General features: G+C 32.6%; 1 protein-coding gene across 1 annotated transcript in view; it reads left to right on the forward strand.

The window, feature by feature from the left end:
* The window catches only part of LOC124358409 (ubinuclein-2), a 78,016-nt gene that overhangs the window by 8,130 nt on the left and 55,535 nt on the right, over nt 1-14,351 (forward strand). The window contains exons 3-9 of the mRNA XM_046810709.1: nt 1,970-2,077; nt 3,949-4,083; nt 4,588-4,725; nt 6,912-7,043; nt 7,075-7,123; nt 12,087-12,200; nt 13,856-14,045. Coding sequence (XP_046666665.1) covers nt 1,970-2,077; nt 3,949-4,083; nt 4,588-4,725; nt 6,912-7,043; nt 7,075-7,123; nt 12,087-12,200; nt 13,856-14,045 — 866 coding nt within the window. The remainder of the gene's footprint in view (nt 1-1,969; nt 2,078-3,948; nt 4,084-4,587; nt 4,726-6,911; nt 7,044-7,074; nt 7,124-12,086; nt 12,201-13,855; nt 14,046-14,351) is intronic.

The raw sequence follows: 14,351 nt of genomic DNA on the forward strand, positions 1-14,351 counted from the left end.
TCTCAGAGTGAAAAGTTTTAAAAATTTGTGTTCTACACCTTGGTGCTTATAAGAATATAACATATAGATAAAAAATTTAATGTTTAAGTGAAAACGCCTTATTTCAAGACAGTCTTGAATCTCCGTGTGTAATAATACTTTTTAAGATTTGCTCAACTTATTATTTTTACTCTTTTATATATTTGTTAGTATACCTTTCATATCCTATAAAATAAAATTCACTATCATCATTGCGCTAGCATTGCATAGCTTTGTTTTGCTAAGTGTTGTGTGTATGTTGTGTAACATGTGTAAATTTATTTTGCTATACTGGTCATGTTATTTTATCACCACTAATATGAAGAGGAACATAAGAAGAGGTAAAGTATTATATTGTGTAAATTTTACTATACTGGCCATGTTATTATATCACCACTAATATGAAAAGCAATAGAAGAAGAGGTAAAGTATTATATTGTGTTAAGTTTTACTATACTGGTCATGTTATTTTATCACCATTAATATGAAAAGCAGAAGAAGAGGTAAAGTATTACATTTTCCGTACTAATGGTATTGTTAGTCCAGTTCGAGAGAGGAAAAGACCACCAGTTCTTATCACTTTGTATAACAAAATATGTAAACCTAACAATTTAATTATTAAGAAACTGTTAAGTGTACAAGGATTTGAAATAGTTATTTTTGTGTCTAATGTAAAATAGCTAGTGACCAAATAATTTTTAATGAGTATATTATTTTTATTATCTGAGGGTTTGTCCCAGTGAGGAGTAATAAAAATGTTTCAATTAAAACATATTATACCATGTACCTAAATGAATAATATACACTAGAATTACCTAAGCTACGTTTTATTAGGCTACTGGCTTTTTTTGATAACCTCTAAAGGCACTTTACAGAATCAGGTGGCCAATGTAAGGTTTTGGACTAAAGCGAGACCTTTGTATTGTGATATTATATTGCAAAGGCAAATCAATAAATACGCAAGAACAAACACTGTTTTTGGAAATGAGGAAGTACGTAGTTTATTTTTCTGAATGTCATTTCATCCTTGCTTTGCAATTTGTATTTAAAGAAATAGCTTCTCAATTTAGTATCTTTTTTTTCAATTTGTTAACATCAGATATTTATTGTATAGAGTGTCATCTGTTCATTTTTAGCAAACTTTCCTTTTAATGGATGTTGTGCATACAGACAGACAACAGACAACCCTACAGAATAAAAATTTTCACGTTCCTGACAGACAAAAAAGAGATTGTACCTACCTACTGATTGATAGGCTTTAATAAGTTCAACCAAATCCCATGGATGAAAATGCACCATCGTATAACTCGTTTTCTACATAGAAAGAAATTTAATGCAATATGTAAAGTCTACACATGAAATTTTTCTCAAGATCTTTTGCCACGTGATATATTCACATTTTTGTTCATTAATTTGGGTTTTATATTGAATGTTCAGTTATCTCCATTTCATCTTCTGCTTGGTGCAGTGTCTGAAATCTGACACAGTCACAAACTATACTCCTGGTGCTCTCATTGTCTTATCAGGAGCACAATTGAGTGCAATACGATGTTTTATATACAATCCCAAGGCAAGGCGGATCAACTGAGTTTTCTACTAAATTGTGCAATTGATGAAACAATAAGAAAACCTCTTCATCTAGATTACACTGGGTGGTTGCTGGATAATTCAGACGAACTTCTTTTGTAATCTGGTGTTTTTTTATTTCGAAGCATTTTTTTTTACTGATTTTTTTATTTCTTCAGACGGAACATGGACTTAGATTCCACGAGACTCATAACATTCTAAGAAACATATCCTTTTTATACTCACATAGGAAGCTTTTATGACCTCAAAAATAAATGTTTACCATTCCAAGGCCGGACTAATGATAATGTTTGAATTTGTGATACACATATAAAATTTACCCTTCTTCAACATAAACTTATGCTAAACTACATACTTTTTCCAGGGTGATAAGAAAGGTAAGCCTAAGAAAGGTAGGCCTAAAAGTAAATCCTACGCAGAACTTGGTGCTGGCTATGATGAGACTGATCCCTTCATCGATAACACAGAAGCTGTAAGTATTAAAATACTTTACCTTTCTCCTACACAAGGTGTCCAAATATCCTGTAATAATACGATAGTTTTAATGGTGCAACTTTTAAAACAAGGGTCTGACTAAACATCAACATTAAAGAGTACTTTTTATTCCATTTTTAACTGTACCCTCTAATTAGATAGTCTGAGAACAATGGTAAATATATAAATCATATTATTATTACTTTTTAGGTCTTGATACAATAGAGGAGTGATATATAAAAAAATCTATTTGGACAACCCCAACAAAAATGAACCCGTTGAAAGTTTTGGAATGTGCTTTTTAATCAAATGTCACATGTGTGGTTTACTGAAAATCAAGTAAAACATAATGAGTTAATTTCAATGAAAGTGAAAAATTAATGTCACTTGTACTGTATTTTTATCTGCAAAGCTGCTTAAAATGCAGAAGCTTAAATTTAATATCATGTATTATGGCTTAATCAGAGTTTTTTTTCAAATTTACAGTTTTAAAATTAATAAGGATTATTTGGATATGAATTGTATACATTTTATTTCTTGTAACTGTTATTATTTTTTCAGCTTTGCTGTAAAAGGTAAATTTTGCAATTTAACCTAACATTAAAATGTTTCATTTACTTTTTACAGGCTGTATTCCTGAGGGTTGAAGAGTTACAAATGATACATATTAGGGGATGAGGGAGCGAAAGTTAAGATTCCTTGGGACTTTTGGACAAGCTTTTTTTGTTTGTGTGCTATAATCAATATACTGTTTTTAATTCCACTTAATTAATATTTGATATTTGACTCATCTGTGACTGTCGCTTTTGCATTTGCTTACACCAAGATTATGTAAATAAAGCAACATGGAAGTATTCCTTATATCCTTCCTAAAGCTAAAATCAAATAACAGATCTATCATTAAGATAATTTAATTTAAAATCCTGAAGTCAAATATTAATTAATTCTTTAATTGCAAGGTTTTCCCCATGTCATAATCAATAGCATTTGCAAGCAACAATATTAGTGATTAGAAAATGAGTACAAAATAGAATTCTGTCTTGCTTATCTTGAAATAAATTTAAAGATAACTTGAATGTCTCTAAATTTTATTATTTTGAAAACCCAACCAGTCTGTTAATCTGTTTTTATCAGTGCGCACAATATATGCTGTGTGTAATGATATATGCGGTCAAGTGCTTATTTATTGCAACGGTCAAAATCCACTGAGGGGAAAAAGTGTATTAAATTGTTAACATGTAAAATAGATCACAATACATTGCTTCTAAATGCCACACCTTACTGAAATAGGGTTTGTATAGCAACACAACAAATTGAATAAATTAGTCCCTAAAAACCCTCACTAGACGTCATAATACATCACTAAAAGCATTAGTTTGTAGTAGTAGTCAACAATAATTGCTGTGATCTTCCATTGGAACAATTCAATTCAAATTCTTTTTACTCGGTAATAGCAATGGTGTCATAACAATATCTTGTAAGTCAAACAGGAAATGCCATGTGCAATCTTTAGGACATTGTATGATGCTCTGATGAAAGATTTAATTAATCTTGAGTCTCTTATATGGCATAGTATTTAATATATGTATTTAATATCATTCAATTCTCATTCCACTTTACTTTTACACTTACCTACAAATAAGCAATGCACCCTTTCTTTACAAATAAGCAATGTTGAGCAATATAAATACACAGTGAACGAACGCTCACAAATTATGCAGGAAGTTGATGAGTATTAGTGTGTGTGCTTCTTACAGGAATAGCATCTGGCATTTGTAATGTAACCTTAGGAGCCTTGCACTTATCAATCACCTCCCTTAAACTGTTTGAGTAAACAAGTCTAGTTGACTGTGACGTTGTATTGTTCAGTATGATGAAGCTCTGGAGGAGAACCAGGAGACTCTTTACGGAGGCTATTATATCAACAGTGGGCCCTTGGAACTCAAGAGGGTCCAGACATCTGACCAGTCTGATGCGGAGGAGTTTGGAAAACGCAGACACAAGGTACTGCTTTGTGGTGACGCTTAAGGTTTCTTAAGTCAATTGGAATAATTTTAAATGATGACTTGCAAAATCAAATTGTGCCATTAACTTCAGACCTCAATCTCAAGTTGTTAATGGTTTGTCATCTTGTGCATGCCCTATTAGTTTTCTGACATTTGAAAGTTGTGAACTTCATCATTAGTGATTGACTGTGGCTCAAGTCTGTTCAACATTATGTTCAGTATTAGCTGGACATATGGAATTTTTTACAAAAAAATGTGGGTGGATATGATGTTGAGTAGAATTGTAAATACCTCATAACTTAAGTTCCGCAAGTTTTATACAAACTTTAGAGAACTTGTAACATATTGAAACTTTATAGAACATAAGTCCAAAAAGATACTAAAATAAGTTACTCCTATAAAGTAGACTAGGAATTTATGGTATAGAAGACCATTTTTACATTAATATTTTTCAAGAGTGTTTAAGGTTGCGAGTTTTAAAAGTGCCTATTTTTGTTTGTAGAGAGGACTTCCGATGGTAGAAGAAGAAGAGGAGGAGGAAGATGAGGAAGAAGAGGAGGATGAGAGTCCTGAGAAGGAAGAGACAATTGAAGAAACAGAAAAGAAGCCCATCATCGATGAAGGTCCAACTGAAGCTAAGGTCAGTGTTTCGTTTTTTTTTTTTTTTTTTTTTACTATTCATGTCTAATTTTGATTCATACAAATATAAATATAGAATTTAAGTCAACAGTCATGTTTTAAAACTGTAGCATTTACATTTGTAAGAAGCAAAATTTCCAAAGTTTTGTTCAATTGCTGAGTCAGCACATTTTATGTGTTTTTTTTATGTCGGCTGAATAAATCATTTGAATCATGTATAGTAACATGTTAGCTGATGCAAAATACATTTTCTTATTCAAAATTGAGTGTGTGAAAAGTTTTAATTTGTCAACAAAGCAAGGATACTTGTAAACAACTGGATGCTTATAAACCATATTCCAAATTTAGCAGTCTAAAATGAAGGAAGGAATGACAAGCCAACATTTTGGAAGTTTTATCTATAAAATCTATTAAGTGATTCAATACATTTAGTGATATTTAGATGATCAATAGCTTATTGTTGTGTTATCATTGAATTCTGGTTCAACCACTACAGTAGTTCCAATGTCAAATATAAATCTTGTGTGTTCAATTTTTCTAGAGTGCTTTAGTTACTTATATATGTAAGTTAAATCACAAACAGCTGAGTGTAAAGGAATCTATTTCAGACCAATCCTCTTTTTTAAGACTGATTTATTTTTTATTTGTTGAACACCCAGATTTGTACAGGGAAACCTTACAACCCATTCAGTATTTGATTTATTTTGATTTTATGAATATTAAGAAGAAATAAAATGAAATATCTTATTTGAGGCAACATTAGGGCCTCATTGCTCTTTCTTAATGTCAGTGTGATGAAATCAGTAAAAACTAGAGATGGGCGGTATATAACGTATTAGTGTCAGTAACATCATTATTCAGTGCTAACCTATTACAGGATAGCGTGTTACCAGAAACACTGTGTTATTTCTGTAACAGTTGGGCTGCATGATTTGGCGTTCTTGTAATGTCTTTCTGGTATTAGGCCTTACAGGTTGAGAAAGATTGCAGTGCAATTGAAAATTTCTAGTTTTGTAAAAAGTGTGTACCACTTTTACGTGTTCTTTTAATCGATGGACCCTAGAAAATAGTTTTCAAGGTAAGCCTCTTAATCTAAATAACTAATTATTTTGTTGGTTAAAGAGGGGAAAACCAGCAGTTAGAGAGACTGGATAAGGTGGGAAGACCAGACTTATGTTTACAGGCTTGTTAGACAGAAACACTATGTTGGAGTAAAAGTAAAATGTTTGATACTCACAGAGCTTGAGTGCTAGAGAGGGCTTCATAGTTAAAACTCCGCCATTTTAATAAAGGCATTTTTATTTCATTTCATTTTTTTAACTACAGAAAACTATTACACAAGAAAGCTTTTTGTGTCAATTTTTTATTCTTGGTTCGATTGTTTTATAACTAGTAATTGAACTATTTAAAATGTTCTGTTTTTTAAACTTTTGTTTAGACTTCAGATTATAAAGTCTCTAGAAACAAGGAAAGGTTCTCCATTTAAAGTTTGCTGTCAGATTTATATTTTAATAAACAACCCTGTATATTAAATTCCATTTATTTGAGCCTATTCATAACATAGTCATCTGCGTCATGTCACATATGTTGCCTTTCCATTGGCTGTTGTTTCCTTTTGTTTTATAACAAGCTGCGTTCAGGCTCAGTTCAATTACTGACTAATTATATTACAAAATAATGTTCTTAAAATTATAAAAAATTCAATGATAAGCTGAATTTGATATGCTGCAATGACACTGGGATCTCTGATACAGACATAACATGATATGTCAAACTGTATCAGATGTGCACTAAAGTGGTCCTAAAGAACTGACCATTCTAATTGTTTCATTTTTATGATTAAAATATCTCTAGTGTTTGGTATATGTACTGTTCAAAAGAGATAGAGTTAAAAACCAAACCACTTTTAGAAGGAGGCTTTAATCAATTTAAAGTGTCAGAATAAAAATTAGAATTGATTTATTCTTGATTATCCCTATAAAAACAGAGTATTAGAGTCTGGCTCTCCCTAATATAAAATGATAAAGCAACATCTGTCTAGGAAAGAATATGATGCCCTAAGAGATATGAGATTTAATCTGAAATTTAAGGATTGAGTTTATGTCTATACAACTCATATTTGTTATACTAGATCTTGTAGTCATTGTCTAATAATTTTCAATAATAATATCCACACTATTTTTGCAGAAAGCAAGATTGACCGATGAACTGGACCAAATAGAAGAAAAACCCAGTTCGGTATTAAATGAGTCAGAAGAACCAGTGAAAAAGAAGAAAAAGAGGTTAATAACAGATGATACCGAGAGTTGTGGTGTTTTAAACAAAGTTTAAAAAAGCAAAAACTGTTAAAACTCTCCTGGAAGAGAAAAGGGTCAAAGAGATACCTCCTCCAGTCCCTGGTAAGTTATTCTCACTTAATATTAATCTACTCAAGATTTCCTCCATTGACATACTATGTTTGAAATTTTCCTTGGGTCGTTTATTACTCAATAAATCAGTGAATGATACAGAATATGGTAGTAGGTTCAGCGTAAGCTATACGTTCAGTGACCAGAACCTTGACTAATGCTGTGTGCAGTGTATACATGTAGCAACTACATCAGTTGATATTGTGACATCTCCATATCAGGGTAAATAAAAAGCTGTTTAGATTTTGCCAATTTTTGTTACACAGCTGGCAACATATATGTTAACAGACCTAGGCAAAGAGTAGGAATAGGAAAAGAAAGGAGTAAATGAAAGGACCCACTGTCAGTACTACTCGCAGCACTAACAGTGAATTAGCATTTCCCCCACTATAAATACTGATTCATTGTAATTGGACCATTTACTAGAGTTAATATGGTATTTCTGAGAACCCTTGTCCAGGATATGTTTCTAAAATTCACTCTGTTCCAAGTATTTGTACACAACGGGAAGATGTCATAAACACTGTATATCAGAGTTAGAACCAACTAATGGTTGGTTATCCTTGTACCTGGGCACTTTTTTTGGTGTTTAACGAGAACTCCATTTTCTAGCAGAATGTAAATATTTCACAGGCCCATCACCCCTTATGCAGATCATACCAGTTTTACAGTATCACTCACCTGTACCAATTGAGCACAAATGTTTAGGTTTCTTGTAAAGGTTTAACTAGCTAGTAAAGAGGAAGAGAGTATGCCGCACAGCATTGTTATATTTAATCCTCCAACTGATAATAAGAAACTCCCAGAATGATACACTGGTTTTTATCTTTGCACAGCATATTTTTCAGATATTACAAAAATATATATGCTAAATGTCAAGTAATAAGTTTTACATATAAATTTTTGGTACAAACTAGAGAACATTTTAAAGTAATAAGAATATGCACTTTATAGAGCATGGTTTTTTTCTACATAAACTGAAAAAAGTGTATTTTAAATTTTTGCTTTCTAAGTTTCACTCCATGCAGCTTTCACATGACTTGAGATAGTAAGATACTGTAAATGTACAAAATATGCACAGTTTTGTAGTGAATAAAAAGATTGTAACATATACAGGGTGATTCATGAAGTTCTCCCCCCACTTCTACAGCACATTGTACTAGTAAAAATAATGAAAAAAATGTTATATAAACATAGGTCCGAAAACGCTTCGTTAGCGAGTTACAGCTAGCGAAAGATTTCGCCTGAATTCCTGGGTAAAGAGTAAAATAAAGCCATACTGAACTTTTGGAAAGGTTAATTAAGTAAGAAATATCGTGGATTCTTATGTATTTTTTACCTGATAAAGCTAATAAAATAGGTTTCAGAACTGTACCTGTAGTAGTTTTTGAGGGATTCAGGGTTAAAAATGCAAAAAAAATTGGGGCACGAAATAATGTTTTTTTTAAGTTTTGATGTACAATAACTTTGTTAAATTGGTAATAAATACATAAAAATCAACAAACATTAATTGTAGAGAATTTAATTCTGAGAAAATTGATATAATCAAAGTCTAAAATAAAACAGAAATAAGTACCGAAAAATCGATTTTATTTCAGTATAAATACATTACTAGCTGTAAAAAAAGAAATACCGTAACGGTATTTAGTTAAAATAAAACAAAAACTAAATGTTTGTTCCTTAATGATGAGATAAATTGAGAAAACAAGATTAACGGTTAAATAAATTTGTTTGTAAATAAAAATATCATGTTTTATTACGTTGTATTTTTTTTTATAAAAATTTACATCAAATGTTCGAAAATAAATGAAGCAAACATTTTTCCCATTATTGTTTACTAATCATCGAAATGCAGTTTTTTGTTTTTATTAATTTCTAAGTTGGTAACACACGAATAACAGCTGATCAACAATGGTATTCTGTACTGTTACGTTAGAACAGAACTGTGTATTAGTGGTGTTTTGCAAGCTACAGCAGGAGATCGGGTTCTGTGAATCGTGTTATTAAATGCAATTTTTCTGTGAGTTATAATTCGATTGTTTATTCAGCGAAAAAAATGCCTTACTTATTTACATCAGAGGAATAACGCTGATATGGCTTTTATTTTGGGTTACTGTAATGGTAATGCTAGAGCTGCTGTAGAAGAATATGAACTACGTTACCCTAATAGGAGGATTCCAGATACCAAAACAATTTCAGGAACTTTTCGTACTCTTCGGGAAACAGGATCACTACCAAGTACTAGAACTAATTAATGAACGAGCTGTCCAACTTGATGATGATATTGTTATTAATGCTGTTCATCGCAGTCCAGGTGTAAGTACACGACGTATTTCTACGCCTAGGAGTTTCGCAGTCAACGGTGTGGAGGTCACTTAATCGAAACAAATTTTATCCGTTTTCATAAACAAAGGTTCAACATCTACAGCTAGGGGATGGTCCGCTTCGCTTTGGAGTTTTGCAACTTTTTGAATATTAATAATCAACTCTACAAGCGTATTTTGTTTACGGATGAGGCACAATTCACTCGGATGGTGTCAATAACTTGCACAATGAACACTCATGGGCAGAAGAAAATCCACATGAGGTAGTGGAACAGAAATTTCAACAACACCGATTTAGCGTCAATGTCTGGTGTGGGCCTTTTGCACAATCGGCTGATTGGACCTTTTCATATTACCTGGACGACGCCTAAATGCTGAGTTCTATTTGCATTTCCTTCAAGAAGAGTTGCCGCAGCTGTTAGAGAATGTTCCTTTACATCTCAGACAAAATTTGTACTTCCAGCATGACGGAGCAACCTCCCCACTTTTCACATGCCGTTTCTGCTTACTTAAATCATCAATTTCCTGGACACTGGATTGGTCGTGGAGGGCCTCACCCTTGGCCACCAAGATCACCAGATCTATCTCCATTGGATTATTGCATCTGGGGATGGATGAAAGACAATTGTATACAAGACAAAAGTGAAATTCTCGTGAATGAATTAATTGCCCGTATTATGGATTCGGCTGTGCAGATACAGGGAAGTCCTGAAAAATTAAGAAACGCAACAAAAGCAATACACAAACGTGCTGCAAAATGTATTGATAATGATGGCCTCATTTTCGAACATCTATTTATAAAAATGTGCGTACGGTTGGCCCAACCTGATTAATTTTGCTTAAAAACTAGTAATGTATTATACTGAATAAAATCGATATTTTCGGTACTTATTTCTGTTTTATTTTAGACTTTGATTATATCAATGTTCTCAGAAATTAAATTCTCTACAATTAATGTTTGTTATGATTTTTATGTATTTTATTACCAATTTAACAAAGTTATTGTACATCAAACTTAAAAAAAAAACATTGTTTCGTGCCCCAATTTTTTTGCATTTAACCCTGAATCCCTCAAAAAACTACTACAGGTACAGTTTCTGAAAACCTATTTTATTAGCTTTATCAGGTAAAAAATACATAAGAATCCACGATATTTCTTACTTAATTAACCTTTCCAAAAGTTCAGTATGGCTTTAATTTTACTCTTTACCCAGGAATTCAGGCGAAATCTTTCGCTAGCTGTAACTCGCTAACGAAGCGTTTTCGGTACCTATGTTTTATATAACATTTTTTTCATTATTTTTACTAGTACAATGTGCTGTAGAAGTGGGGGGGAGAACTTCATGAATCACCCTGTATATTATATATATATTTATTTATTTACGTCACAAAAATGTTTTGATAAAAGTATGTACGACTTCTTTTTTTTAGCAGTACGCATCCATATTGGTGCTGATGAATTATTTGGGCAAGAGGGATATCAGATAATGATGAATTGTTGTCACTGTCACTATCCATTTGTTCACAACCAAACTCACATTCATAATCATCCAGACTACAAACCTGAAAAGAAATATCATCATTCACTTAATTTGCCTATATGTCACTTTCATCATCAGAACTAATACTTCATCATCCAATATTTCATGTATATTACTTCAACAACAATGATCGCCCATTTGAAAACATAACAATCAATCATAAACAACTATATTACTAGCTTACATAACAACCTGGCAACAAAGAAAGTCAAGATTGTGCAGCGCTTCACCAACTGCGTAGTCCATCAGCTGTATGCTGTGTGGTCTTTGGATCAATATCAGCTGACAACGAGTAACATGACAAATATAAACTATATTCAATAAATTGCTGTTTATGAGTAGAGGATGGTGCAAGTTATGTCTTTATAACTTGAAAGGTTTTCGTGTAATAATAGCGGATAGTTGACCAACGGCTATGCCGTCTATCAGTTTACAAGTGGTATTAATAAACGTCTGTGTCATTGGTCATCAGTCTGTGTCATTGGTCATCAGTCGGAGGGTTAATGCAACTATTTTGGGATCAGACCTGTACTTTGAGCTCCCTCTAACGTGGGTTCTAACCCACCAAATACCAAATGTTATCTTCTTGCTAGGTTAGATGTGTTTTAATTTTCTTTATATGAGTTTTAACCCTTGAAGCAATGAAGATAATTTGGCCTGGGTACAGTACTGTATATGTTTGTGTACCATGTAATTATATATCTACATGTTGTGACATGCATTTTCAGACGAAACTACAATAACTAGTTATGATTTAATTTTGACATGACATGCATTCCAATTTTCTTCCCGATGGTCATAAATCAATATATTTATACATTCCTATATATTTATAACACTTTCTTGAATTGTCTTGAACAAGAGATTTTTCCACCTGCCGCGATTTGCATGATTCCGATGTTATGGACATATCCTTTTGTCACGCTTTAAATTTAATATGTAATATGCCTAGTTAGGTTTTAATTTAATTAAAATTATCCTTAAATCAATTCAGCTTTATCAAAATATATTCCATAGGAATATAGTATTAATTAAGAATAGTTGGGTACTACCTATATTAAAATGAAAATAAATTTGTTCTGTCACTAGAAGAGCCCAAGAAACAAATTGCCAGCAGTACAAGTATTTGTGAAGCTATAGAATCAGTTGTCAATGCAGGGAACAATGATGATAACTCAAACAGCTCTCATAGTACACATTCAGGTGAGTTATATTAAAATATTTTTTTCTGTCTGTTTATTCAGTCTTCAACAATAATAGCTATCTTGAAGGTTATAGGTATGCAAGTTTATTTTAAAACAATGCATTTTTGCAATAGTTTTTGTAAATATAATGCATGCATGGAAAGACAATATAAATTCTGTTATCTTTTATGTTCTGAAGATATCAATATCAGATAATAAGATAACAATTCATAAGTGTGTAAAGTATTTTCAAACAATTGGTTTCTTTATTTTCTTGTGTCAATCAATTAAGTAAGAATGAGTTGCTATTTAAAATAATAAAATCATTTCACAAAATAAGTGTTCATTTTGTTAAGACATATTTTTTAAAGATACAAAATAAGATAAGAGATTTTTAACTCAGACAAAAGTAACAACTAGACAGACTCTAATTATTAGCTAGTATTTTTTAACCAGTAATTTACATTGAAGTAACCTATTTTTAATACAAATCTTGTCACTATTCTTTTTATCAATTGTACCATGCTTGATCTGTCCTTTAATAATACATTTATTTATTTTATATTTAGAACAAAGTTGTAACATAAGAGGCTCTTGAGGCATAGCACTTATCACGTTATCACATTGTTTTCACAAACAATTCACTAGATAGTAAAAGTTAATCAGTGTTGTATTAATTAGCAAGTTGTTATTATTATATTTAAATACCAGTTCATATAATAATAACAACAACTTATTCTTACCCCTGTGGCCACTTGAAATCCAGTTGTGTTGGCTCACCGACTAAGTACTTCCATGGTCTTCTATCTTGGCTTATTCCAAGATCATTTAAAAATTGTTCATGTCTGTGCTTGTTTGATATCCCCCCATCTCACTTTTGGTTTCCTTCCCCAACTCTTGGAGTGACCGTTTCCTACTTATTTCTACTAAAATGGCTGAACCACCTTAATATTACGATGCTTATAAAAGTAACCACATTTGGTTTCTAGAGTCCCAATTTCTCTATTTTCCTAATGATCCATTCTCTTTCCTCTTGGACAGGCCTTACATTCTTCTTATACAGTGTATCCATAAAGTCAAAAATTGGCACTGAACATGAGAGAAGGTGGAGGCTGTGTCCAGGTCTGAGAATGAGCAGAATGGTTCTACAGTCACCTTCCCCTAGGGTGGCGTCTGACCCTCTCTCACTAAGTAGATCAGTGTCTTCTCGAGTTATGGGTCTGATTACGAGGCATGGTCACCTGAAGCATCTTCATAGAGTCAGTATCCTTCAGGAGGATCCGCTCTGTAGAATGTGTGACAAGCAAGAAGAAACTACTGAACACCTGCTCTTTGACTGTCCTGCAATAGCAAGGGAGCAGTACGCCATCTTTGGTAGACTGGACAAGGGTGGTGAATTTCCTAGGCGGACCTGATCGGTTGTTTTTGGTGTTTGTAAAACTGCTGAAACAGTAGATTGGTCGGCTTCAAGGTGTGCTTCCGGGGTGAACAAAAGGCCCGTGAGGCTTAAGTGCACGGCAATAGGCCACCCCATAGAAGAAGAGGAAGAACGTTCTAATGGTTTTGTAATCAAAATCGTTACATCTTTAGATTTGATATACAAGTTTATTATTACATAATAGATCTATTGACAAACAGTTGATTTCTCCAGATTTGATTGTTTATCTTTTTCAGGTTCTGGTTCGACATCCACTACAGAGAATAGCGAAGAAGGCAAGTCAGGCTCCCAGAATATACCACCGCCACTGCCAGAAAACCTTCCCCCAGAGTTGATGACCCTGGTCGAACAGATCAGGCGCACAGCTGCAATCACCGACAACACACGCAATACTTTCTGTACAGACATCAACATTGCTCTGGTCAGGTAAGTTTCTACAGATCCAAGGCAGGTGGACATTTCAAATATATTAAATCCAGGAAATTAATGAAACTGACCATAATGATTATTTGCTGCTTATAATATAATAATTCTGTAAATTCAACTCTGAATTACAAAGAATATAATTTTAATTTTATTACAACTGTGATTCATAATTAAATAGATCACAGTTGATAATAGTAGTCGAGTTGTTAATTAATTTCTGATTGTTTTAAGTTAGCAATAGACATATTCGCATTTGTGATGTCATGTTAAATTAAACTTTTATGTAATGTCAGAAACAAAATCTAC

This window comes from Homalodisca vitripennis, chromosome 3 (assembly GCF_021130785.1).
Source record: "Homalodisca vitripennis isolate AUS2020 chromosome 3, UT_GWSS_2.1, whole genome shotgun sequence".
Taxonomy (NCBI): domain Eukaryota; kingdom Metazoa; phylum Arthropoda; class Insecta; order Hemiptera; family Cicadellidae; genus Homalodisca; species Homalodisca vitripennis.